At 61.3% G+C, this 24578-nt stretch overlaps 2 protein-coding genes across 6 annotated transcripts in view; one reads left to right on the top strand and one right to left on the bottom strand.

Annotated features, from left to right (window-relative positions):
* The window catches only part of PTDSS2 (phosphatidylserine synthase 2), a 26527-nt gene extending 15067 nt beyond the window's left edge, over nt 1-11460 (top strand). For both annotated transcript variants that reach the window (XM_057317278.1, XM_048215912.2), the window contains exons 3-12: nt 1324-1406; nt 5974-6041; nt 7925-8059; nt 8573-8623; nt 8807-8920; nt 9015-9133; nt 9569-9683; nt 9757-9902; nt 10006-10191; nt 10311-11460. In XM_057317278.1, coding sequence (XP_057173261.1) covers nt 8813-8920; nt 9015-9133; nt 9569-9683; nt 9757-9902; nt 10006-10191; nt 10311-10470 — 834 coding nt within the window. In that variant the 5' untranslated portion in view covers nt 1324-1406; nt 5974-6041; nt 7925-8059; nt 8573-8623; nt 8807-8812 and the 3' untranslated portion in view covers nt 10471-11460. The remainder of the gene's footprint in view (nt 1-1323; nt 1407-5973; nt 6042-7924; nt 8060-8572; nt 8624-8806; nt 8921-9014; nt 9134-9568; nt 9684-9756; nt 9903-10005; nt 10192-10310) is intronic.
* Nucleotides 11425-24578, bottom strand: RNH1 (ribonuclease/angiogenin inhibitor 1). 4 transcript variants are annotated; one of them, XM_048215907.1, is made up of 10 exons: nt 24459-24578; nt 16726-16831; nt 14987-15157; nt 14331-14501; nt 13740-13910; nt 13476-13646; nt 13184-13354; nt 12710-12880; nt 11716-11886; nt 11425-11623 (listed from the first exon to the last, which is right to left on the bottom strand). In XM_048215907.1, the coding sequence occupies exons 1-10, from the start codon at nt 24490-24492 to the stop codon at nt 11536-11538; spliced, it is 1425 nt and encodes a 474-aa protein (XP_048071864.1). In that variant the 5' UTR covers nt 24493-24578; the 3' UTR covers nt 11425-11535. The 4 variants fall into 4 exon arrangements, with proteins under 4 accessions (XP_048071864.1, XP_048071857.1, XP_048071866.1 ...); XM_048215900.1 differs by having other exon boundaries at nt 16726-16894; nt 24459-24565; XM_048215909.2 differs by lacking the exon at nt 24459-24578 and adding an exon at nt 20388-20493.

Below are 24578 nucleotides of genomic sequence, written 5' to 3'. Positions count from 1 at the left end.
GCCTGACGGACACGTCTTGCTAAGTAACCCTAAATGTCTTATGGTGCGACGCCAAGGTTGGAATCATGAAGCGGACCTGGGGAGGGGAAGGGGTCATCCAGCAGCACTGGGGCACAGGCGCCCTGAGATTTCGCCTCCTTTGTTCTGCTCTCATGGTGACCTCTCTGCTGGTCACCCATTACTCCAGAGCCATCTCTGGATCACACCAGAAGGCGCCTCTCCTGGGCGTGGAGGGTGTCACACTGGGAGGTGGCTGAGTGGGGGTCTGCGTGCTCCTCCAGGCAGCCTGTGTGGACTTCCCCCCACCCCCAAACTGACCAGTGTGTGTCTTTGGGCAGGTGGGCACCCCCGGGCCCTCTGTATGGGCCCCTGCTCCCCCAGTCCTGCCCCCTTATCCTCTGATGGGGACATGGGTCCTGCCTGCTGAGCACTGTGGCCAGTGTCCATCTGTCCCTCTGTGCCTCCTGCAGTCCAGAGGCCAGCAGCTGCAGGAGCAGGGAGCCAGGCCCAGAGACTCAGGTGTCCCCTGGGGGTGTGCCAGCCCACAGCAGCACACCGCCCAGGATGATCAGACCTCATCCTGGCCATGTGAGGGGCGCACAGAGCCCTCTGCCCCAGTCCTGGCCCTGGGGTGGAGACAGGCAGAGGGCTGCCAGGGGGTGTCCTGGGGTGCCCTGTGAGGGCAGGTGCTGACCACCCTTGCGGCCCGACTTCACCTGTGCCTGCCCTCGACTCCTGAGTGCATTTCGTGGGCGGAGGGGGATAAGGTGTTTTCAGGCTGACACCTTTGGCCTCTTGTGTGGTCTTGTGTCGTATGCGTGTTTGAGCAGAGCAACCCACCTGGAAACAGCGGGCGTGTGCGTCTTTCCCGCGTGATTGCCGGCAGTGGGAAGGCCGGGGTGCGCGGCAGCCCTTAGACCCTCTGCTGGGCAGGGCGGTGGTCGGAGCGGCCCGCGAGCAGGGCTGTGTGCCTGTCCTTGCTCCTTGCACCACGCAGGCGCGAGTCTACGCGTCTGGACGACCACAGTGCGGCGCGTGCACTCTGTGCTGTGGATCGCACTGCTGTCCGCCGAGTCCTTGCCTCGTGGGAGCAGAAAGCCGTTCCACCCCAGCATCTTTCACACGTGGGATGGTGGGTGCTCCTTAAGTGGGAGGCGTGCAGTAGTGGGTACACTTTGCAGCCCAGCCCCTAACCAAGGGCCTTCTCCCGCGGGGGGTGCTGCCCTGTCGCCCACCTGTACCCCCGAGGCCGCCTCCCGCCCCACTGGGGTCCCTCCCGCCTGGGAGACGCGCACTGAGGGGCTGTCTGTTCTTTATTTGCAGAGGTATTGTGGCCAGTATTTTGGTTTTCTTATGTTTTGGAGTCACACAAGCTAAAGACGGGCCGTTTTCCAGACCTCATCCAGGTAACTTGTCCTTTCTTTGTCCGCGTGTGCCCACATGACAGTTCTGTCCTGAGCAGTCACTCCGCGTCCGTGCTGCCGGCTGCGAATGTCCTGTCCTCCCTCTTCCCAGCCCTTCCTGGCCGGCCAGGCATGCTGTCATTAGCTGAGGAGGGTGAGGGGTGGGTTCCTCTTGTCTCAGCCCCTTCTCCCCCCTCTCTGCTCCTCACCCTGTCCTGCGTTGTCCTTGTCCTTCTCTTCCTCTTCCACCCACTCTGTCTTAGGGGGCTTCTTCTGCAGAGCGAGGTGCCCCAGGACTGTCCACGAGGTCGGCGTGGGCCTGAGCTGGTGGCCCTACCATTGAGGTGCTCACCGTGTGCCATCTGCAATGAGTCTTCCTGTCTCTGACCCCCAACCCCCAAGTTAAGGGAGGAGTTCTAACACCCCCTTGAGCCTCGGAGCTGCAGAGCATTACTCAGGCTGCCCTTGGTCCTGCCACCAGCCCTGTCCCCCTGTCCTGTCCCTGGTCCTGTGTCCCTCTGGTCCCCAGTCCCTCTATCCTGTCCCCGGTCCTGCCCCCAGTCCTGCCCTCTTATCCTGTTCCTGTCCCCCTGTCCTGTGCCCCAAGTCCCGCCCCCCATCCTGTCCCCTTATCTTGGTCCTGTCCCCCGTCCTGTGCCCTCAGTCCTGCCCCCCTTATCCTGTCCCTGGTCCTGTGTCCCTCTGTCTGGTCCCCAGTCCCTCTGTCCTGTCCCCAGTCCTGCTCCTAGTCCTGCCCCCCTATCCTGTCCCCGGTCTTGCCCCCTTATCCTGTTCCTGTCCCCCGTCCTGTGCCCCTATCCCATCCCCGGTCCTGCCCCCCTATCCTGTCCCCAGTCCTGCCCCCTTATCCTGTTCCTGTGCCCCTAGTCCTGTCCCCAGTCCTGCTCCCCCAGTCCTGCCCCCTTATCGTGGTCCTGTCCCCCATCGTGTGCCCTTGCTCCTGCCCCCTTGTCCTCTTCCTGGTCCTATCCCCCTGTCCTATTCCCCGTCCTGTGCCCCAAGTCTTGCCCCCATCCTGTCCCAGTCCTGCCCCCCCTATCCTGCCCCTGGTCCTGCCCTCCTATCCTGTCCCCAGTCCTGCCCCTGGTCCTGCCCTCCTATCCTGTCCCCGGTCCTGCCCGTGGTCCTGCCCTCCTATCCTGTCCCCGGTCCTGCCCCTGGTCCTGCCCTCCTATCCTGTCCCCGGTCCTGCCCCTGGTCCTGCCCTCCTATCCTGTCCCCGGTCCTGCCCCTGGTCCTGCCCTCCTATCCTGTCCCCGGTCCTGCCCCTGGTCCTGCCCTCCTATCCTGTTCCCGGTCCTGCCCCTGGTCCTGCCCTCCTATCCTGTCCCCGGTTCTGCCCCCTGCCCTGTCCCCCTGCTTCTGCCTCGTGTCCTGTCCCTGGTCTTCCCTCCTGGTCCTGCCCCCAGCACCAGTGCATCTAGGGCTCCAGCCTCACTGAGGGGCTGGCTGCCTCTAAGGGCAGGGCATGGTGAATTTTCCTGAATTCTTAGAGCTTAGTAACATGTTTCCTTTCTGTGTTAATAGGGATGTATATTCATTGTAGAATATTTGGAAAATACGACCACTGTGAAGTTTAACGTGGTTTTATGAATATACACACACACAGCTTAAAAACTGGGCTCCTCCTCTGGGTGTGATTTTATATCATGCGTGTCTCACTTCAGGCTAATGCAGACAGCTCCTTAGGATTTTTTTTTTTTTAAGATTTTATTTATTTATTTGACAGAGAGAGAGACAGCCAGCGAGAGAGGGAACACAAGCAGGGGGAGTGGGAGAGGAAGAAGCAGGCTCATAGCGGAGGAGCCTGATGTGGGGCTCGATCCCATAACGCCGGGATCACGCCCTGAGCCGAAGGCAGATGCTTAACCGCTGCGCCACCCAGGCGCCCCTCCTTAGGAATTTTTTATTGGACAGCTAGACACTTAACGGCTGCTTGTCTGGCCATCATTCCATGTACGACAGTTTACTTAGCAGTCCCGTACCGTCACGCGCTCCAGCCTTCGTAAAGCAGGCTGTGGTGAATCTCTGCCCTTGCGTCTGTGTGTATGTATCGGACCGGTCACTCGACACCGAGCCCGGGGAGGGGAAGCCGCGCTGGAGGGTGAGCACATCGTAGGCCCGTGGCGGAGGTGACCAAACAGCCCTCTGGAAGAGGTCAGTGAGCGCTGTGGCTGTGAGGCAGGCCCCTGCACAGGGAGCCTGCACTGGCCAGGCTTGCCAGCTGCTCTGCCCCCCCTCAGTGTGCTGGGGACATTGATGCCAGGTGACACCGCCTCTGGGGCAGTGGGGAGGGCCCAGCCCCCCAGCTCCCTACCTGCTCAGTTCGTTGGCCTCTGCGGGGTCTGAACTCCCAGCCGAACAGTGGAGAAGTGAGAGAACAGTTTAAAAACCACCAAAAATCACAGTAAAAGTCCAGGGGCAGCAAGTGCCTGTTGGATTGGGAAGAGTCAGTGGTTCCAGGCGTGGCAAGTCCCTGGGGGGCGCTGGGCCCTGCCTGGGGGTCGGACCGCCGATGGGTGGCTGTTTGGCCTCTGGACTCCTGGCGACCCTGCGCTCTGTCCAGTTGGGGTGCCAGTCACCCTCATCTGAAAGGCTCCCCTGTGGTTTCTGGGGGCTGCGTGCGCATTAACCCAGGGCCCCGTCCTCAGAAAGCGGTCTCCCAGCTCGTGTTCTGAGCTCTGCTCCACCTTCCTTTTGGTGTGGTTGCTTGGTGTAAACTGTCTCCCTGCCAGTCTGTGGTTTGACCAACGTGGGGATCCTGGTCGGCAGAAGGCCTCAGACTTCCCAGATCAGGACACGCTGGACGTGAGTCCTGTCAGCCCTGTGCAGCATGCTGTGGGGACAGTGGGAGGGTCTCCAGGAAGGACATGCTGTGGGGCTGCACGACCCACAGTCTGGGAGGGGACTGGAATTGGCTGCAGTTTCCAGCGAAACTGAAATGGCATCCTTCTCTTCACAATTTTTATTCTCATCTGTGGCTCCCTCCGTACACTGGAACAAATAGAATATTGCCAGGGCTGCTGAGGCAGCCAGACTCGATGCTTAGGGAGAAAGTAAGCGTGCCAGTGGGGCGGCCACTGAGGGAAACCAGCCTCAGGAGTCTCCCAGTGGGACTGTAGAAGGAGCGCCTGCTGTGTTTTTGGGGTGGGTGGGCAGGTCTGGGGCCCTGGGGGCTCTACAGGTAGAGGGTGATGGGCAGCGGGAGATGGCCGGCGCCCTGGCCAGGGGCGGTGGTCGCCGAGGAGACAGATTCAGCGTCAGAGGGTCCACGGGGAAGGTGCTGTCGCATGGTTATGGGGCGAGCGCTCCGGGGGAGGTGCCCTGAGTTGCTTTACGGCAGGCCCTTTAGTTCCTGCTGCAGCCCTTGACCAGGGAGAACTTTCCAGGCTTTTCCCAAACTCAAGGGTAGCAAGGCTAGTGTGTCATGTCCACTTTTTATCCCGTGCCCTGGAAGTACTTCAGCAAACCGCCCTAAGAACTGACCATCTTCACGCTTCCCGCCCGTGACACCAGCCCGGGCTTTCGGGAGCAGGTGAGGTGCAGGCCCCTGGGGTGCTGGGTGGGCCCTGGAGCCCTTACGAGCTGCCCCTGTCCCCGAGGCCAGGCGGGGGGTCTTCCACGTTTGCAAGCACCACCTTTTTTATTCAAGGGGAATGAGTTTTTAAAAGCAGGCTGGTGGTTTTTTTGTAAACAGGCGTAAGTGAAGGGAAAGTAGATACTTTAGGCCTTTATTAAACAGGATTATCAAGACATTTGGAAGGCGAAAGTTATCATCTGTGTCCCAGAAGAGCGTAGGCAATCCCTCTGCCTTTATCTCCTCCCCTGGTGAAACACCGAGGTTTCCGTGCCAAGCTATGAAAACCAGGTGTGGAGAGGGGTCCTGGCGACTCAAACGGATCTTGAGGGACGAGTTCTTCTTTTCTCAGCTCCGTGGAGGTTTAATCGACCCCTGATGTGTGGGTTTGAGCTGTACAAGATGGTTGGACACACGTGTGTGCTGTCCGCTGGCGGCCACGGCAAGGGGAAGGCCTTCGTCCCCTCACAGAATTAGTTTCTCTTTGTGGTGAGACGTGTGCGATGTGCCCCGCCCGTGGCGTGGAAGCACGCGGTCCCCTCACGTAAGCTGCAGCCACCCCAGGGACCAGTCGTCCTGCCAGAATGGAGGAGGTCGCCACAGCCAGGTTCGGGTTATCCCAGGGACCCGGCGGTGGCCCGGCGTCAGAGAACGTGCGGTGTAATTCCTCACGTGAGCGCTAGTAAGGAGGGGTAGAACTTCCTGCCCATCCCGGGAGAAGAGCGAGCTGGACTTAGTAGGTTCTCTTAACTTGGTAGAGGGCGTCTGAAGGGTACTGCAGATTTGCTTAAGGACAGAGGGCAGAAGGTGACTAGTAGACACGGACAGGGGTGTGCGCTGCCCCTGCCCCGCAGCTGCCCGAACCTGGAGGGGAGGGGGGGAGCCACGCTGCGCAGGGCCGTGCTCGTCCGTGAGGGAGCCGCTGCGCCCTCCTGGGGGCTCCGCCTGAGCCTGTGCTCCGTGTCTTTGTAGCCTACTGGAGGTTCTGGCTCTGCGTCAGCGTGGTCTACGAGCTGTTCCTCATCTTCATACTCTTCCAGGTAAGCGGCTTTTCTCGGTTGGGTGGTCTGGGAATGCAGGTGATGCTGTGGCCCCCGGTAAGGGAAAGGGTTCGAGAAGACTTTGCCCGTCGGCCCCTCCAGAGCTTTGGCGGAACCCGAGGCTGGACCCCGCTAGAAGTGGGCAGAGGCTGCGAGGGGGGACCCTCCGGAAGGATCCAGGTGTGGAAAGGCTCTACCTGCCACGTTTCAGCAGGGTCTCCGCCCTGAGCGTGGAGCACTTTGAGGGCCCTGCCCAACGGCCTCGGTCGGGAGCAAGGACAAGGCCCAGCGGAACCACCTGGCTCAGGTGCGGACGCCTGCTGGGCAGTCTGTCCTGTGAGCTGCCGGTGCTCTGGGCCGAGGGGGGCCCCAGCTCACCTGCTCCCACACGGCACTCAGGACTGAAGGTGGCCCCGGCCATTCAGGCCCTCTGGGCGCACAGGGTGGTCGGGAGGGAGGTTGGAAACTCCTCGCCTTAGTAACCCTTGGGTCAGGACTTGCCGGCACGGACATCTGTTCTGTTAACGTCCCTCATGTTGCTTAATTCGGTGTACGTTTTGATGGCGATCTTCAGTTCACGAAGTACTTGACTCACAGCCGCAGAGCTGTCCGTGTGTCGCTCACGGTTGGTGCTGGTGGTGTGGTCGAGTGTACTTCCTTCAGGTGCGGTTCTGTGAACGGTGACCCGTGTGTGTGTGACCCCACGCGGTCTCCCCCAGAGCCACTGACCCGCTCTCCCTCCCCCACCTGGACCCCTGGAGGGCGTCCAGGTCCTGTGCCTCTTTCCTGCCGCGTGGGGTGGCCGGCGACATCGGAGCTGTTGCTGGAGCGGGGCTGTTGGCGACAGGCTTTCGCGTGCACCCGAGCGCGGTTGTGGGCCTGCCGTGTCCCGCGCACGCCACCTGTAGGGAGCGGCCAGACGGCTCCACCCCTGCGCTTGTCAGGATCTTTGCTGCGGCCGCTCTTGGCGTGCCGTCATGTCTCCTGCTCTCGTTGGCGTTTCTGGAATGCCCTCTCCAGTAGCGTGCGCGCTGGGGGGCGGCCCCCATGGGGCGCTCAGCCTTCAGAGGCTCCTCACCTCGCACACAGGTTTGACCTCTCGTGGGGCTCGAGCGCCCACGACTCTGGGCTCCTGCTGACCTGCTCTCCTGACGTAGGGACACAGTGGTGTCCTGGTTACCGAAACCACACAGGGCTGATTTCAGTTGGTAGCGAAGTCACTGTCCCGGGGTCACTTCCAGAGACCCCAGCCGGGGCACAGGGTCGAGTTGCAGGATGAGGCAAAGTGTCTGTGTAGCACAGGTGGCCTTGGTCACATGACACCACGCAGGTTTGAGTGTCTTCTGCCCATCGGCCGCAGACGTCTGTCACTCTCTCACCCTCTTCCTGCTTCATCTCTTGGCTAGTACTTGGGGCAGGAGTGGGGGGACAGGGTCCTGACAGCGAGTGTCCTGGGGCCCCTCCCTGTGGACTGAAGGCCCCAGCTGGTAGCCGGAGAGGGCCTGAGGGAGGGGGAAGGCTCGTGTCCACGCGACCCCAGAAGTCTCCTGGCGCTAAGACCAGAAGGAGCGATGTCTGGGAAAGCTGCCCTGATGTCGTGCTCCTTCTGTGAGGGGACATGGGGAGGGGAGGCGGCAAGACTAGTGACCTGAGCCCCTGCCCTGCGACCCCACCTGTGTCCCCACGTGGGGGCCGTGGGGCAGTCTGCCCAGCCCTGTGTTGGGGGGACGGCAGTAGAGACAGGATGTTTGCCCCCGCTCGGTGGAGGTGTCTTCCACACCCCCCAGGCCATACACGTGGCTCAAGGTTTTGGGGGTTTAGCTGGTTTCTCCCATCGCCACCAGCAGCGTCTGGCCCCACTAACCAGGGTGCTGGCCTTGCAGACTGTCCAGGACGGCCGCCAGTTTCTGAAGTACGTGGACCCTAGGCTGGGCGTCCCACTGCCTGAGAGGGACTACGGGGGGAACTGCCTCATCTATGACGCACACAACGAGAGCGACCCCTTCCACAACGTCTGGGTATGGACAGGCCCAGGGAGCCCAGTGCTCGGGGTGGGGCCAAGCTCCCAGGTGCTGAGTCGTCCTGGGTGGTGTTTTGGGAACCCCGGTCACTCTCCAGATTGGATGGGCCCTGGCAGGGGCCCTGGCAGGCGCTGGGCTTCCTCCTGCTTGACCCGGGGCTCCCTTCAGCTCCGCCCACTTGGAGCAGTGTAGGGGGACCCAGGGGCTGTGCAGCCCACACATGGGGGCCCCGTCCCAGCTCACCAGGAAGCAGGTCCCTGCCTTCCAGCCTAGAGACTTAGTCTCGGCCCAGCCCATTAACTTCACCAGGGGCCCCAGTGACGGGGACACATGCTCTCCTCGGTGGTCAGGGCTTGCTGTCGGCTCGCGCGCGGGACCCCAGCTCTGTCCCTCGGGTCCAGCCGGCGCTGCTCAGGAAGGCTGAGACCGTCCTAGCAGTCCTGGACTTGGGTGGGAGCGGGGGGCAGGTGGCTGTGGGCTGCACACGAGGCTGGTGTCCTGCCCGCACAGGACAAGCTGGACGGCTTTGTGCCTGCGCACTTCCTTGGCTGGTACCTGAAGGTAAGACAGCCTCGGCGGGAGGACTCCCTGGGTCCGCCCCGTGCCCCGAGTCCGTTTCGCAGCCACGCGCTGACGTCGGGAGTGCTGGAGTGTGGTGGGCGAGGGCCTGCAGCCAGCGCCTCGCCCTGCTCGGGAGGGCGCCGGGGCGTCCCCGGAGGGTCTGACGCTGTGTCGCGGCCTCAGACCCTGATGATCCGAGACTGGTGGATGTGCACGATCGTGAGCGTCATGTTCGAGTTCCTCGAGTACAGCCTGGAGCACCAGCTGCCCAACTTCAGCGAATGCTGGTGGGACCACGTAGGTGCCGGCAGCTTCCCGGGGGTCGCGGGGCGCAGAGGCCCTCGGGCGGGGCGGGACAGCACGCTCACCCCTCCCTGGCCCCCGCCCCCAGTGGATCATGGACGTGCTTGTCTGCAACGGGCTGGGCATCTACTGCGGCATGAAGACCCTCGAGTGGCTGTCTCTGAAGACGTACAAGTGGCAGGGCCTCTGGAACATTCCAACCTACAAGTGCGTCTCTCTCGAGCCGCCGCCCTACTCCGTGGGGGCCAGGGCGTCCCCGTGGGGTCTGGAGGTGCCGCTAGTACACCTGTTGGGGGTGCACCGGGATCTTGCGCGCTTCTTCTGTGCGCGGGAGCCCGGCCCGGGCCCTTGTGGTGGCCGGGAGGTGGGCCTCAGCACCACCCTGTCCAGTCAGCTCCTCTTCACCCCCCCCGCCCTTCTCAGAGGCTTCCGGGTCACCCCTCTGGGGGCTGCCCTCCTCCCATTGTGCTGCGGGCACGCGGTCATGTTCACTTGGAGACTCGGAGCAGCAGTCCGGGAACAGACCCGGGAGGGCCCTGGGGAAGTGGAGTCTCCCCGCCGGTCCATCGTGGCTGCCGGGGGAGGGGGGGGTCGGGGTCGGGGGCAGAGGCGCCCCAGGGTGACGGGCACCTGTGCTCCCAGGGGCAAAATGAAGAGGATCGCCTTCCAGTTCACGCCCTACAGCTGGGTCCGCTTCGAGTGGAAGCCCGCCTCCAGCCTGCGCCGCTGGCTGGCCGTGTGTGGCATCATCCTGGTGGTAAGGCTGGCCAGTCTCGTGGGCGTGCCTGTTGGGCAGCCTGGCTCGCCACCCACCCTCCCGTGTCCCCCAGTTTCTGTTGGCAGAGCTGAACACCTTCTACCTGAAGTTCGTGCTGTGGCTGCCCCCGGAGCACTACCTGGTCCTCCTGCGGCTGGTGTTCTTCGTGAACGTGGGCGGCGTGGCCATGCGGGAGATCTACGACTTCATGGATGACCCGTGAGGGCCCGGGGCGGGCGGGGCGGGCCTGGGCGCACACTTGGCGTGGCCGCCCCTGGGGCACAGCCGCGTCGCCCTCAGCCGCGTGCCCCCCCCCCCACAGGAAGCTGCACAAGAAGCTGGGCCAGCAGGCGTGGCTGGTGGCAGCCATCACGGCCACAGAGCTGCTCATCGTCGTGAAGTACGACCCGCATACGCTCACGCTGTCCCTGCCTTTCTACATCTCCCAGTGCTGGACACTTGGCTCCGTGCTCGTGCTCACCTGGACCATCTGGCGCTTCTTCCTGCGGTGAGTGCCGTGGGCCTCCGCGGGCCATCGGCCGCCTCCTGGGCTGGGTCAGCTGGTGTCTGGGTCTTGGGGTCGCTCCGTGGGCCGGCTGCCGGTGACACGGCTCCCACTGTCCCCAGGGACATCACCCTGAGGTACAAGGAGACTCGGCGGCAGAAGCAGCAGAGCAGGGGTGACCAGGGCAGAGCCGTGGACCGCGTGGATGGACACCTGCCTGAGCCAGAAGACCCCCCAGGGCCTGCAGAGGCAGAGGGGGAGGGGGCGCCGGCCCCAAACTGATGCACCTCATGACCGGCTGGAGCCCAGGCCTCCGGAGCCTTCCCACAGGCCTCGGCCCTTGCAGTTTTATCGCCCTTTCTCCCGTGCGCACAGTGGGGCTCTGCGGGCTGGGGGCCAAAGGTGGCCCCTGTCCTGGGCGTGTGTGGTGTGTGCACATGTGTGTGAACACGGGGTATATGGGTGTGGGCACGTGTGCTCCATGTTCCTGAGGCTTCTCTCGGGCAGACAGGTGTGGCTGGGCTGGCCCCGGGCAGCCGGTCTCCTCCCCTTTCTGCACCATCAGCCCGCTGGCCCCTGGGCCGCACCAAGCCCTCAGCACCAGACAGCCCTGCCCAGCACAGGCATCGCGGTGCCTTTCTCTGCTCCCTGGGCCCCTGGCCACTCAGGCCATGGGTGTCCATGCTGGCTGCTCCCAGGCCCCCTGGCAGCACGTGTAAAGGGCACCCCGAGATGGCTGAGAAGGGGCAGGTCTGAGCAGGCAGCCTTGAGCCATTTCCCAGGGAGGCTTCATCTGACCCCACAAACGTAGGGGTGGGAATGGGGCCAGAGTCACAGACTGGTCCCTTGAGGAACACGGAGTCAAAGGCCCTGTGCCTGAGGTGGGGAGGAGGGGTTGAGGGTCGTCTTCACGAGCAAACAGAACAAAGAGCGGCAACGAAGGTCTGCAGCTGGCGCCATCCTCACTGGCTGCCAGCCTCCCTCCCCCCCCCCCCCCCGTCCTGTACCCAACGCAGGGGTTGCCCAGAGGGGCGGGGGGGGAGGGGCAGGGCCACTGCGGCATTTGTCCACTCGCGTCGGTGGCGGCATGCGGAGGGGCGGCCCCGGGAGCTGGGTGTGGTGGGGGTGAGGGAGGCCGCTGTCCGGGCGTGTGCACGCACACAGCAGAGCGCCCTGACGACACACTCGGGAAGCTGCGCCTGGTGGGGACCCCACAGAAAGAACAAGCAGCCCTCCTACCATAAAAGTGCTTTAATAAAGTGTCTAAAACTTTCTTGCGAAGTGAGTTGATTAGCGCGTTTTCCAAGCCAGGACACCAGCGGGGCAGCCCCGGGGAGGGGCCGGGTTTCAGAAGATGACCCTCAGGCTGGGCTTGCGGCCCTCCAGAGCCCGCAGGCTGTTGTCCATCTCCTCCGACCAGTAGATGTCGTAGAGGCTGTGAGGCAGCGGGGGAGGGGAGGGGACGCAGGTCAGGGCCTTGTGGGGCCCGCACCCCACCCCACTCCCCCCCCCGCACGCGTCACTCACACCAGCTGCTCCAGCACGCAGTCGGGCTGCTCCACGCTCTCCATCAGCCGCAGGATGCCCTGCTCGTCCATGCAGTTGTTGCTGAGGTCCAGCTCCCGCAGGCTGCGGTTAGCCAGCAGGACGGAGGCCAGGCTGGCGCAGCCACTGTTGGCCACATCGCAGTCCCCCAGGCTGCGCGGAGAGCAGGGCACAGGTCAGGACGAGAGGGTCAGGCCCATGCCCCCCCGGGGCCCGTGCCACAGAACACGGGGTGACAAGGGCTACGCAGTGAGTAGGGCCCCAGGGTCACGGCTGTTCCCCAGACCTCAAGCTCAGGAGCTCATGGGGTTCCCACTGTGGCCCCAGGCGGAGGTCCCCGCCCAAGAAACAGGCGTGCACAGCTCCCCTCCGCAGGCACAGTGGTCAGGCTGACCTAAGGCCCGCACACCCTGGACTTAGGGCCACACCTCCCCGGGCAGGCAGGAGGGGGCACCAAAGAGCCTCGTCCGACGCCTCACTTCCTCGCCCACCAAAGTGAGTGAGGAGCGGGCTGGGTGGGAGGGGGCTGCCAAGGAGGCAACCAGAGGCGAAGGCGCTGGGGTGCGGGTATGCGGTGCGCGGGCCTTGCGCCTCCCGGCTGAGGACGGCGGACAAGGGCAGGCCCGCTGCTGCTCTCGCCTGTGCCCCGCCCAGCATGGCCGGGCATCCCCAGGAGCCGCGGTGAGAAGCAGAGACCAAACAGGACGGCAGAAACGAAGGACGGCGGAGACGGGCCGCGAGACGCAGAACAAAAACCCGGAAGGACAGACAACGGTGCGTCGGGCCTCCGGCCGCGAGACGCAGCAGCGGTTCCGAGCGCTTCGCGAGGAAAACCATCGAAGGCACACGACTTCTGCGCAACCAAGCGTCCAGCGGGTCAAGGAAGCAGGACCCAGCCCGGCTGCACGGCGCAGGCCGGGGGGCAAGTTCCAGCAGGAGGAGGAGGGGTGCGGGGTCCCCGCACGGGCACGCTCACCAGAGCACCTGCAGCGCGGCGCCGGGCTGGCCCAGGCCCTGGCACAGCTGCTGGACGCCGCAGTCCCCCAGCTTGTTGTTGCTCAGCTGCAGCTCCGCCAGGCGTGTGTTCCGCGTCAGCATGGAGCTGAAGTGCTGGCAGCTCGCCGCCGTGAAGCTGCACGACTTCACCCTGCAAGAGGCGGCAGGACCGGGGCCTGACTGGGGCGCGCACCTCCGCACCTCGGAGGCCCCTGTGCCGAGCATGAACCCCCCCCAACCCTGCCCTCCGCAGACACCCAGCGCCCCCGCCCCTTCGCAGAGGCACCTGCATCTCGAAGGCCCCGCACCCCTGACCTGCCCTCGGCACAGAGGCTGACCTGGCCCCGACCCGGGGCCCCGGGGCCTCAGCAGCACCCTCATCCACGGGGTCCCCTCGGGCACCATCTCTGCACGGGCCCGGCCGTCCCCTGGCCGGCACCGGGACCGCGCTCACCACAGGGACTGCAGCTGGCAAGCAGGCTCCAGCAGGCTCTCACACAGCAGCCGGGCACCCTCGTCCCCCAGCGCATTGCCCGCCAGGCTCATCTCCTTCAGGCTCTCCTTGGCCCTGAGGACGCGGCACAGGTCTCTGCAGCCCGCGGTGGTGATGTCACAGTCCCAGAGCCTGCGGGGCCAGGGCACATGTCACTGCAGGGTCCCCGGAGGCAACACAGCTGACCTCAGCTACTCCCCGCTGCCCGCGGAGGCCGCGGCCCTCCGAGAGAGCAGGCTGGGTGCTGACTCACCACAGGACCCTGATCTGGCAGCTGGGGTGCAGCAGGCTGGGGCACAGCGTGGCGATGCCCTGGTCGCCCAGCTTGTTGTCCCCCAGGTCCAGCTCCTGCAGCGAGGGCTTGGAGGCCACGACTCCGCACAGGTCCTCGCAGCTGGCCGACGTGAGGCCGCAGTTCTCCAGCCTGGGGGCACAGGAGGGCCAGCTGGGCTGGGAAGCCCCTGCAGCTCCAATCACCCCCAGCGCCCCGCCCCCCCCAGCCAGGCCCCGCGCTTACTTGAGCGCCTCCAGCTGGCAGGCCGAGTCCACCAGGCCCTGACACAGCACCCGCACGCCAGCCTCGCCGAGTTCGTTGTTGCTCACCGCAAGCTCCTTGAAGTGCCGCTTGGCCCTGAGCGCCGAGGCCAGGGACTCGCAGCTGGCTGCCGTCAGGTTGCAGTACTCCAGCCTGGGGATGGGCGGGTGTCAGAACGCCAGCCGACGGAGCCCCGTCCCGGTCGCCCCCCCTGCCCCGGGCTGCGGGGCCTGTGAGACTGGAGGGCCGCCGGACGGGGACAGCACAGCAGTAGCTGAGGGCCATCTCCTCAGAGCGCGGTGCCCAAGCCTCCTGGAAGCCGGTCACTGACCACGAGCCCCGCCCCAAGCTTGGGATGCACTAGACCCAGGAGAAAGATGCGGCCTCCCGAGCTGAGCCCGGGGCATCCGATGGGGGTCACAGCCCCCGCACCACACAGCAGTATTGGCAGCTTTCTGAGAGCCCCTTCCTGAAAGCTCCCCGCAGCCAATGTGTGGGGGCAGGGGCTCCCCCAAAACCACAGTGACGGGGGTGCAGGCCAGGGGCGGCCCGGGTGGCAGGTCGCACACTCACTGAAGCTTCTCCAGGTGGCACTGGGGGTCCAGAAGTCCTGAGCACAGCAGCTGCAGGCCTGCATCCCCCAGCGGGTTGTCACTGAGACACAGCTCCCGCAGGGTGGGCATGGAGCGCAGCACGTCAGGTAGGACCCCGCAGCCGGTCTTCGTCAGGCAGCAGTTCTGGAGGCTAGAGACACCCGAGCTGGCCATCAGCAGGGCTCCCGTCGGCTACGGCCCCGTGCAAGTCGCCCTCTGTCCTCAGGAGCCAGGGCGAGGCAGACACAGAGCCCCCCCAGCCCTCTGAATCCCATACCCATGGGAGCCCACCGAGCCTGGCCTTGTAAGAGGGCTGGCTCCTCCTCCGGGTCGGGCTCTAGGGTCTCCAGGCCAAGGACAGAGAGCAGGAGGGCTGCTCAGATGCACCTCAAGGCCCAGAGGAAGCTGGGCCGTGAGCCCAGGAACGACAGACAGGGCTGTGGCATGAGCACGCCCCCACGGGGGCACAGGGGCCGGGGACGAGGCAGGAAGGGCCCCCACGCTCCAGAACCTTTGGCTGAAGCCCACCCACAGCTGCCTGCAAGCCCCCAGTTCCCTGGGCCGTCTAAGGAGGCTCAGACCCGAGCCCAGGGCGGGGCAAGCACCTGGGACCACGCTGGCGTCATACAGGCTCACCCGAGCTTCTGGATCTTGCAGGTGGGGCTCTGCAGGCCCTGGAGCACCAGGTGCACACCGGCATCACCCAGCTCGTTGGTGCAAAGGCTCAGCTCGGTCAGGGAGGGGTTGGCCTGCAGCGCAGAGCTGATATCCTTGCACCGCATCTCCGTGAGGCCACAGTCGTCCAGCCTGTGGACGGGACGCTTAGTCACTTCACACAGCAGGTCCTGGCCTGTTAGTGGGCCAAGAACTCACCACGGGGTGGGGGGGAGGGGTCCACAACCAAAACGTTTAAAAATGAAATGGGGGGACTCCTGGCTGGCTCAGTCAGAGGAGCATGGGACTCTTGATGTCGGGGTGGTGAGTTCAAGCCTCACACTGGGCATAGAGATTACTTTAAAAAATAAACTTAAAAAAAGAAAAGCAACAGAAACGCGTATGGGTCATCTCACACAGCATGTGCTGCAGGTCCTGGCACATCCACAGACACGTGGCTGGGCCACCGCGCTCTCTGCACCTTCCCGGGCGGCACAGTCGGCACGTGAAAGCTCCCATCTCCAGAGCAAAACCAAACCGAGGAAGTGCTGGGAAAGGGCACAGCACCACCGAGGGACACGCCGGAGGGGCTCACGAGACAGGCGGGCAACGACGCTGACCGTCACCCAGGAGCAGGGCCGCCCCAACTACATGGAAAACCCAACATGGACAGGTGGGAGAAAAGCCAGCTCTTGCTCACAAGAGAATGACAACAGATAAATGTGGAAGGAATGAAGAAATCAAAAATCCCAGTGAGGAAAAGGCCCAGTAACGACCGTTCTGGCAAGATCCACCGAGGGATGACAAAATCAGTAAGCAAAAGTTTGAGCAGTCTCCAGGCCCCTCACCCGAGACATTTATCAGTTACCAAGAGAAAACAGTGACGTTAGAGTGGAGAACAGGTGGCCATGGGGACCTTTAGGGGTGACCCCAGAGCGCCATGGCGATCGACAGGATACACAGGCAGACACAACAGCATTTCTGTGTCTTCTCACGAGAAACCTGTGTCTCAGCCACGACAGGACACCTGAGCCTGAGAGGACTCAAGAGTCAGACGGCCAAGGACAAGGAGGGACAGAGGGACCGTCACAGACGGGAAGGGGCCAAGGAGACGTGACGTTAAATGCCATGCGGGACCCTGCACAGACCCGGGTGCACGAAAGGGACACAAGTGGAAAAGCTGGTGGCGTCCGAGTCCAGGCGGCTGTGTGGGCTCTTCATTTTACTGTCTTTATAACCTTTCTATAAACCTACAACTATGTCAAATAAGTAAAAGAGAGAAGAAGTACGAAGGCGCTCATCCCCTGCTTGTAAACCCTGGGGAACCTGCGGGTCTGAGAAGCTCAGCAACAAAACCCAGTCGTGACTCAGCTTCCCAGCCACAGCCCAGCGGCGACAGCGGACGCGCAGCGAGCGCCCCCACACTCCTCAGGAAGACAGTCTGCTCTGCCCGCCCGTCCTCGGAGCCTCCGTGCCAAATCCTGCCCACACAGCTGAGCCAGGAAGAGGTTTCTGTTTTCAAATCGTGGGAAGAAAGTACAATAACATCTCACGCCACGTGCAGATCATATAAAAGTGACACTGCGAGTCCACAAACAGTGCTTTCGAGCTCACCCCGCCCACTCGCGGGTGTTGGCCGGAGGCAGCAGAGCCACGGCGGTGGGGTGGACAGCCTGCCCGCCACCCCCGCGCACGCACACACCAACATGGCTGTTTTCTACCTGACCACCTCGTACTGCTGGATCAGAGGCAGAAGCTCCGTCCACCGGGCGTCACTCAGCTGCTGACACTGGATGTCGAGGCTCATGGTCCCAGGTGAAGGGTTTTCTAGATGGAAGACACAGGGAGGAGACGACCTCAGCCACACTCTCTCAATGTCTGACAGGTTTTCTAGATGGAAGACACAGGGAGGAGACCACCTCAGCCACACTCTCTCAATGTCTGACAGGTTTTCTAGATAGAAGACACAGGGAGGAGACCATCGCAGCCACACTCTCTCAATGTCTGACAGGTTTTCTAGATGGAAGACACAGGGAGGAGACCACCTCAGCCACACTCTCTCAATGTCTGACAGGTTTTCTAGATGGAAGACACAGGGAGGAGACCACCTCAGCCACACTCTCTCAATGTCTGACAGGTTTTCTAGATGGAAGACACAGGGAGGAGACCACCTCAGCCACACTCTCTCAATGTCTGACAGGTTTTCTAGATGGAAGACACAGGGAGGAGACCACCTCAGCCACACTCTCTCAATGTCTGACAGGTTTTCTAGATAGAAGACACAGGGAGGAGACCACCTCAGCCACACTCTCTCAATGTCTGACAGGTTTTCTAGATGGAAGACACAGGGAGGAGACCACCTCAGCCACACTCTCTCAGTGTCTGACAGGTTTTCTAGATAGAAGACACAGGGAGACCACCTCAGCCACGCTCTCTCAATGTCTGACAGGTTTTCTAGATAGAAGACACAGGGAGGAGACCACCTCAGCCACACTCTCTCAATGTCTGACAGGTTTTCTAGATGGAAGACACAGGGAAGAGACCACCTCAGCCACACTCTCTCAATGTCTGACAGGTTTTCTAGATAGAAGACACAGGGAGACCACCTCAGCCACGCTCTCTCAATGTCTGACAGGTTTTCTAGATAGAAGACACAGGGAGGAGACCACCTCAGCCACACTCTCTCAATGTCTGACAGGTTTTCTAGATAGAAGACACAGGGAAGAGACCACCTCAGCCACACTCTCTCAATGTCTGACACGTTTTCTAGATAGAAGACACAGGGAGGAGACCATCGCAGCCACACTCTCTCAATGTCTGACAGGTTTTCTAGATGGAAGACACAGGGAGGAGACCACCTCAGCCACACTCTCTCAATGTCTGACAGGTTTTCTAGATAGAAGACACAGGGAGGAGACCATCGCAGCCACACTCTCTCAATGTCTGACAGGTTTTCTAGATGGAAGACACAGGGAGGAGACCACCTCAGCCACACTCTCTCAATGTCTGACAGGTTTTCTAGATGGAAGACACAGGGAGACCACCTCAGCCACACTCTCTCAATGTCTGACAGGTTTTCTAGATAGAAGACACAGGGAGGAGACCATCGCAGCCACACTCTCTCAATGTCTGACAGGTTTTCTAGATAGAAGACACAGGGAGGGGACCATCGCAGCCACACTCTCTCAATGTCTGACAGGCCAGAGATCCAGCAGACGGAAGGACAGTCCTAATAGGACACCCCAGGTGGGGAGCTGAGGTTTCAGAAGCCACAGCCTCTCCCTTGGCCAGTGCCCTTCTTCACCTCAGCCTCCAGGAGCAAAAAATGGGGGCCAGGCAAGAGGAGGCTGCAGCCACTGGGCTCCCCTGACAAAGGCCAGCACAGACCACAGAGCTTGGGGACACAGCTGTGGGATCAGAAGAAGCCTCACCTCTCAGCCTCCTGCACTCAGCCTTTATGGGCCCCTCCTACCCAGGAGAGCCAGGACCAGTGCTGGCCATCTGAAGCCGCGGCCTCTCACTTGCCCAGGTGACACCACAGTGTAGAGACCCCAGCTGGTGGAGCACAAGGGCCAGCAACCCGAGCAGTGCCACACCCCCACCTGTCCAGAGAGCCCCCCACCTGGCATTTGAGAAGCATGGACCTGAACTACTTGCGAGAACCCTAGGCCTCACCCCGCTGAAGCAGCAGGGTGGGACAGGTGCCTGTGGTCAGCTAACAGTTCTTCGAGAGGAACCAGCCACAGGTGCCCTGGAAAGGACGGAGTAGGTAAAGTGGGGACCCCAGGGCCCCTGGCCTGCACTCTGGCAATACATTCATGGGTGGCCACTCGGGATGCCTGTGTCCACAATATCTGGCTGGGGACTCCACACAAGCCAGGACACATCCTCTGCCCCACCCTGGGTCAGCCCAGGCCCATGGAGAAATCGGGCAGGACTTCAGCACATGAGTCTGGCATGGGAGCAAGTCACAGGCCCTGAAACATCAGGGACAGCGGAGTCCAAAGAGGTGATTAACTGTCTACTGATATCAAAGTTTTAGATGGGTGCTGACTGCACTGGGGTGTTCCTGAGGCCCTGAAGGTGGGAGCCAGCAGGAGAAGAGCACAGCCTGCTGGGATGGAAGCAGGGAAGGGAGGTGGGTTTCATTCAAGCGCAGTCAGAAGGCCCAGAAAGGATTCAGCTGCCCTTTAGAAAGGACGGGACAAACAGGATGACTCAACCCCACATGAGGACCCCAGTTCTGTGAAACCCAGTTTCCTAGGAATACTGCCTCATTTGTGTTCCTGGCCGTGCCTAGCAGGGCCTGGCCTTGCCGAAGGGAGGACTCCCGGCCTCGACCCAGGCCAGTTCAGAGCCTACAGCTGGTGGGGGTTACAGACCAGTAAAGGCTCCGAGCGCCAAACAGCAGGCAAGAGTCACGTGTGCACATCCTAACTGATGAGCCAGCCAAAAAAAAACTGAGGGGAGAGGATCTTGGTAACTGGCCACGTGTCACGCAACCAACAAAAGAAGGAACCCAGCGTCCTCGGCCCAGCCCACTGCCCCTGGCCACGTGAGCAAAAACCAGACCGCCCCCACCGAGCCCAGGGTGTGGTCTGTAAATCCCCACTCAAGAATCCTTAGTCATCATCACTGGAGAACGGGACTGGGAGGGGCGAGTTCAGAGCGACCCTCTCTCACAATCCAGTCTGACATCAGGGGGCTGGGCTCTCCGGAGGTGATGAGAGGTGAAGAACGAGGACAGGAAACCCGAAGGGAGCAGCTGAGCGCACCCCCCCACCCGCCCAGGGTTTAACCACAGCCTGGGGGGAGAAACGTCCGGGTTGGTCCTTGGGACTAGGGGGACACTTCTTAAGCTCTGTGGGTCACGGATCCCTTCAAGAACCCCATGAAAACCGATAACGCCCAGCAAAGACGCCGCGTCTCGCTGCTTCTCCTGGAATCAGGACCCCCACTAGCTGAGCTGCTCCCTAGGGTCCCAATAGGACGCTTAATGCTTTCACGTGTGAGAACGGGCCGCTCCGCAGGGCCGCGTCCAGGGGACAGGAGCCCTCGGCCTGGGCCCCCCGGGCCGGACCGGAAGGCAGGAGCGCGTCCCGGGCCCACTGAGCCCCAAGCCAGGCGGCCCCGGTCGGCGGCGCGGTTACCTGCGCGAGGCGCGGGGCGCAGCCAGGGTTGCGCCGGGGTCCTTGCGAGGCCGCCCAGGGCCGCCACCGCCCTCCGCGCGCGCCGGAGGTTGCGCATGGGTCCCGGGCCGGCGCGGGGTCACTCTGCGAGGAAGCGGCCGCTCGGGCCTCGCGCGCAGGGACCACCGCCCCACCGCCGCTCCCCGGCCCGCTCCCCGCGCCCGCTTCCCGGCAACCCAAACCGCGCAGCTCACCTGCCGCCGAGCCTCCGCTTCCGCCGGGGCCAGGGCTGCGGTGCGCAACATGCCCCGGGGCGGGGCCAGGCGCTGGGCCGGGCCGCAGGCGGGGCGATGCGCCGGGAGGCGGCCCGGGACCCACGGGGAGGGCCGGGGTGGCCCGTCCGCGCCCCCCAGTCCTCTCCCAGGGCCCATTAGCCGCACTCCGGGGCAGGGTGTTTATCGGAGACAGCCGTCCTTGCAGCGGGAGTTCCGCAAGCAAAACTTCACTCAAGCACTTGCATTACGGAAAAGAGAAAGCCCGACCATCAGCAGCGGAACTCTGCCCCTTAGAAAAACCATTACCGGCAGGGAGAGGTCTTCAAAGGCACCTGTTCCGTTTTGTAAATACGCGGAACAAGACACACTGTCTTTGAAAAAACGGAGAGGGGCCCGGGTGCGTTAGGAATCGCTCTGCCGACTAGGTCACCTCCCGGGCGCGCACAGCTGGAGGTCGTGCCAGCTCTCCCGCGACCCCGCGCTGACGTTATTTGTTCACTGACTCACGCACCGTTAGAGCAGGGATGCTGGATGCGTTCTCAGTCACACAGGCATTCACTACTTCAACCGAGGCTTACCCCACACCGACTGAGTGACAAGCACTATGCTGGGCGCTTGGGCTACACTGGTGGTCAAAGCAGAGCGAAGGTCTCGCGGCCCAGGGAGCTCACAGTCCAATGTGGGGAATGCGTGAAATCAAAAAGTAAATTAATAGCATTTAGAACGTGGAAAGTCAAGGCAGGGGATAACGCGGGATAAAAACGAATCAGGAGTGAGTGAGTGCTGGAGGGGCAGGGCGGAGGGCAGGTAGGTCTCCTCCCCAGGGCCAGCAGGCCTCCGGTGGCGGAGGCCCTGAGGCTGTGCCAGGCCGCGAGGGAGGTGCCTCGGTGTTCGGTTTAAACGCAAACGGGTGCTCGGGGCAGACCTGGCATAATCTTCGTGACCACCAGGGGGCAGCACATAATGGGTGGGGGATGAGGAAGCTGGGCCCTGACTTGTTGTCTGGGAAGTAGGTTCTTTGGGGAAATAAAGTAAGAGTTATTCAATTTGGGGAGAATATTTGGCTGGATCAGTCCTTGTTTGGGTGGCTTGCTGGGCGCCAACGGACAAGGTGGTCTGGTCACCAGCGTGGGGCCAAGGGTCCCAGAGATCCCCTTGGATTCAGAGAGGTGAGCCAAGGCAGAGCCAATCGCCCCAGGCCCCCATGAGCTCCCTCAGAGCAGGTCAAGTTGTCAGGTTGACAAGTCGTCACATGAAGGCAGTGAGCAGCTCTCTTCCACCTTGATGCACGAAAACGAGGGTGGAGCTGCGTTTCTGGCAGAAGCTGCTGAAACCTGAGGTTGGTAGAGAATGGAGTGAAGCAGAGGGGTGAGGTTGGAGAGGGGCCTCTGGGTGCAACGGGGCTCGAACCAACTTTCACATTTTGTTTGTCTTTTTCAGGTAAATACCCAGAAATAGAATTGCTGGATTGTATAATATCTTAACTTTTTGAGGAAGCTCCATACTGTTTTCCACTGTGGCTGCACTGATTTTCATCCCCACCAACAGTGTGTAAGGGTTCCCTTTGCTCCACATCCTCACCAACATTTGTTTGTTGTGTAGATTTTAGCCATTCTGACAGGTGTGAGGTGATGACTCATTGTGGTTTGGGTTTGTATTTCCAAAATGATGAGTGATGATGAGCACCTTTTCATGTGTCTGTTGGACATCTGGATGTCTTTGGAGAAGTGTCTGTTCAGTCCTTTGCCCATTTTTTCTAACTTTTTTTTTTTAAGATTTATTTATTTACAGAGAACAAGCGAGCACAGGGGACGGGAGTGGGGCTGGGGCAAAGAGAGTCTCAAGTGGACTCCACAACGAATGCAGAGCTGGGTGTGGGGCTCAATCCCACGACTCTGAGACCACGACCTCAACCAAAACCAAGGGTCGGGCACTTAACCAACTCACCACCCAGGCACCCCTCCTCTACCCATTTTTAATCAGATTACTTGCTTGGAGCTTTTTGTTTTTTTGGTACTGTGTTGTATAAGTTCTTCATATATTCTGGATATTAACCCCTTATTAGATATGTCATTTGCAAATATCTTCTCCCATTCCATAGGTTCCCCTCTCATTTTGTTGATGGTTTCCTTTGCTGTAAAAGATTTTTATCACATGTGCAGTATGTGCTCTTTGTAGAAAAACCAGAAGATAAAAATAAGAAGATGGAAAGCCCTAGCATGCTCACCTTCCAGACGCAAAGGCTCTGACATCTGTGTGTCTGCTCCTACTCCTCTGTACACACAATACATTTTTTTAAAATAAGAAATATTGGTAATGGTAAGCAGAATAATGACCAAATTTTATTATGTCCAAATCCCCACCTTACATGGCAAAGGGGTCTTTGCAGATGTGACTAAGTTAAGGGTTTTGAGATGGGGAGATTGTCCTGGATTACTTGGGTAGGCCCAAAGTAGTCATGAGGGTCCTTACGGAAGGGAGGCAAAAGGGTCAAAATCAGAGAGATGTGACAGTGGAAGCAGAGGCTGGGCTTTGAAGATGGAGGAAGGCAGTCTCTACAAGCTGGAAAAGGCCAAGAAGCAGATTCTGCCCTGGAAACTCTGGAAGGAACCAGGCCTATGGCTACTTTGAGTTAACTCCCTAACGCCCATTTCTCACTTCTGACCTCCAGCACTGTAAAATAAGAAATCCGTGACAACGTGTTACAGCAGCGGTAGAAAACGAATGCGTTATGAGCTGCTACAGTTTTCACTTAATAGTTACGTATGCGTGAATATACAGGTACACTAATCAATATGTAAGTCTAATTCTGTAAAAAAAATTTTGTTTTTTAAAAGATTTTATTTAATTTGACAGAGAGAGAGCGCGCGCACACATAAGCAGGGGGAGCGGCAGGCAGAGGATGAGGGAGAAGCAGACTCCCTGCCGGGCAGGGAGCCCAATGCAGGCCTCGATCTCAAGACCCTGAGATCATGAACTGAACCAAAGGCAGACGCTTAACGCACGGAGCCACCGTGGTGCCCCACACAGTCTAACTTGTAATGGCCACATCCTGCAACTGTCTGAACACTGCCAGTTTACGCAACAAACTTCCACCGGTTGACATTAGCCTGCTTTCAGATTTTTCAGACTTTACAGGACACTCTCCCACGTGGTTATCTTCCTGGTACACCATCCTAGAGGGGAGCGTGCCTGGTTCTGAGGTCCTTCCAAGACACTGCCCACCTGCCATCCTGAGATGCTGCGAAGTCCACCAGCTTTCCCCACACTCGCGTGTCTCCACACCTGCGTGCCAGTTATACCAGCCCAGTAATGCAGTGCCTGGGCTCCCCTTTTAAATCTCAGCTAATTCCCCCCCGAGGTGCTGTCCTGTTTACGTTTTTGTCTCCCCCCCCCCCCCCCGTGAGTTGTCCATCCAGCTCTCCCCAAGGTTCTCGGGTGCCCGGATAGGGGTAGAGCTACCGGGAGGGGAGATGGCCACGCCCAAGGCCCAGCACCCCGTGCGGTGACCCGGGAGAGTCCTCTTCGCCAGGGATGTCTGTCCTCCCGGGGCGGAGGGTCTGCTCTTTGGGGACTAAGGGCTGAGGGTTATTCAACTTGGAGTAAAATGTCGGGTTAGCCAGCCCTTGCTTGTGCACCTTGCTGGGCGCCAAGGGACCAGGGGATCAGATCGAACCACCAGAAGGTACGCGGAGACCTACCAAGACGCAGACCACGCAGGCGCGCAACCAGCTCAGCGCAGAGACTCCCAGCATGCCCCGGGAAGCAGGCCGGCGGCAGGTGCGCACGCGCGGGAGCGCACTTGGACGCTCTGACATCACCGTTACGCGCCGACCTCCAGCCCCGACGCGCCCCACCCCCGCCAGCCCCCACCCTCGCCGTACCCCGCTCCCGCTCCTCCTGCACTCCGCTCTCCAGTGTGGCTTCAAGAGCGCGCGTCTATCCTTGGCAGCATGGCCGCAGGAGCGCCCGGCGCGTGTCCACAGGTGACCCGACCAAGGTCGGCGCCAGGACAGCGGACCCCGGGCACGGACCACAGGAGTTACTGACCTCCAGACGACGGACAGGGAGAGTGACAGTCCATTCCCGACAGGGGTGGGGCCTGGCTGGACGCGGTCTTGCAGCAGAGTCGGATCGGGCGGTGGGGCGGGGCCTGGGCGTCGGGGCGGG

Source organism: Ursus arctos, unplaced genomic scaffold, assembly GCF_023065955.2.
Source record: "Ursus arctos isolate Adak ecotype North America unplaced genomic scaffold, UrsArc2.0 scaffold_23, whole genome shotgun sequence".
In the NCBI taxonomy this organism is placed as follows: Eukaryota; Metazoa; Chordata; class Mammalia; order Carnivora; family Ursidae; genus Ursus; species Ursus arctos.
This window is presented reverse-complemented; position numbering and strand designations above follow the sequence as displayed.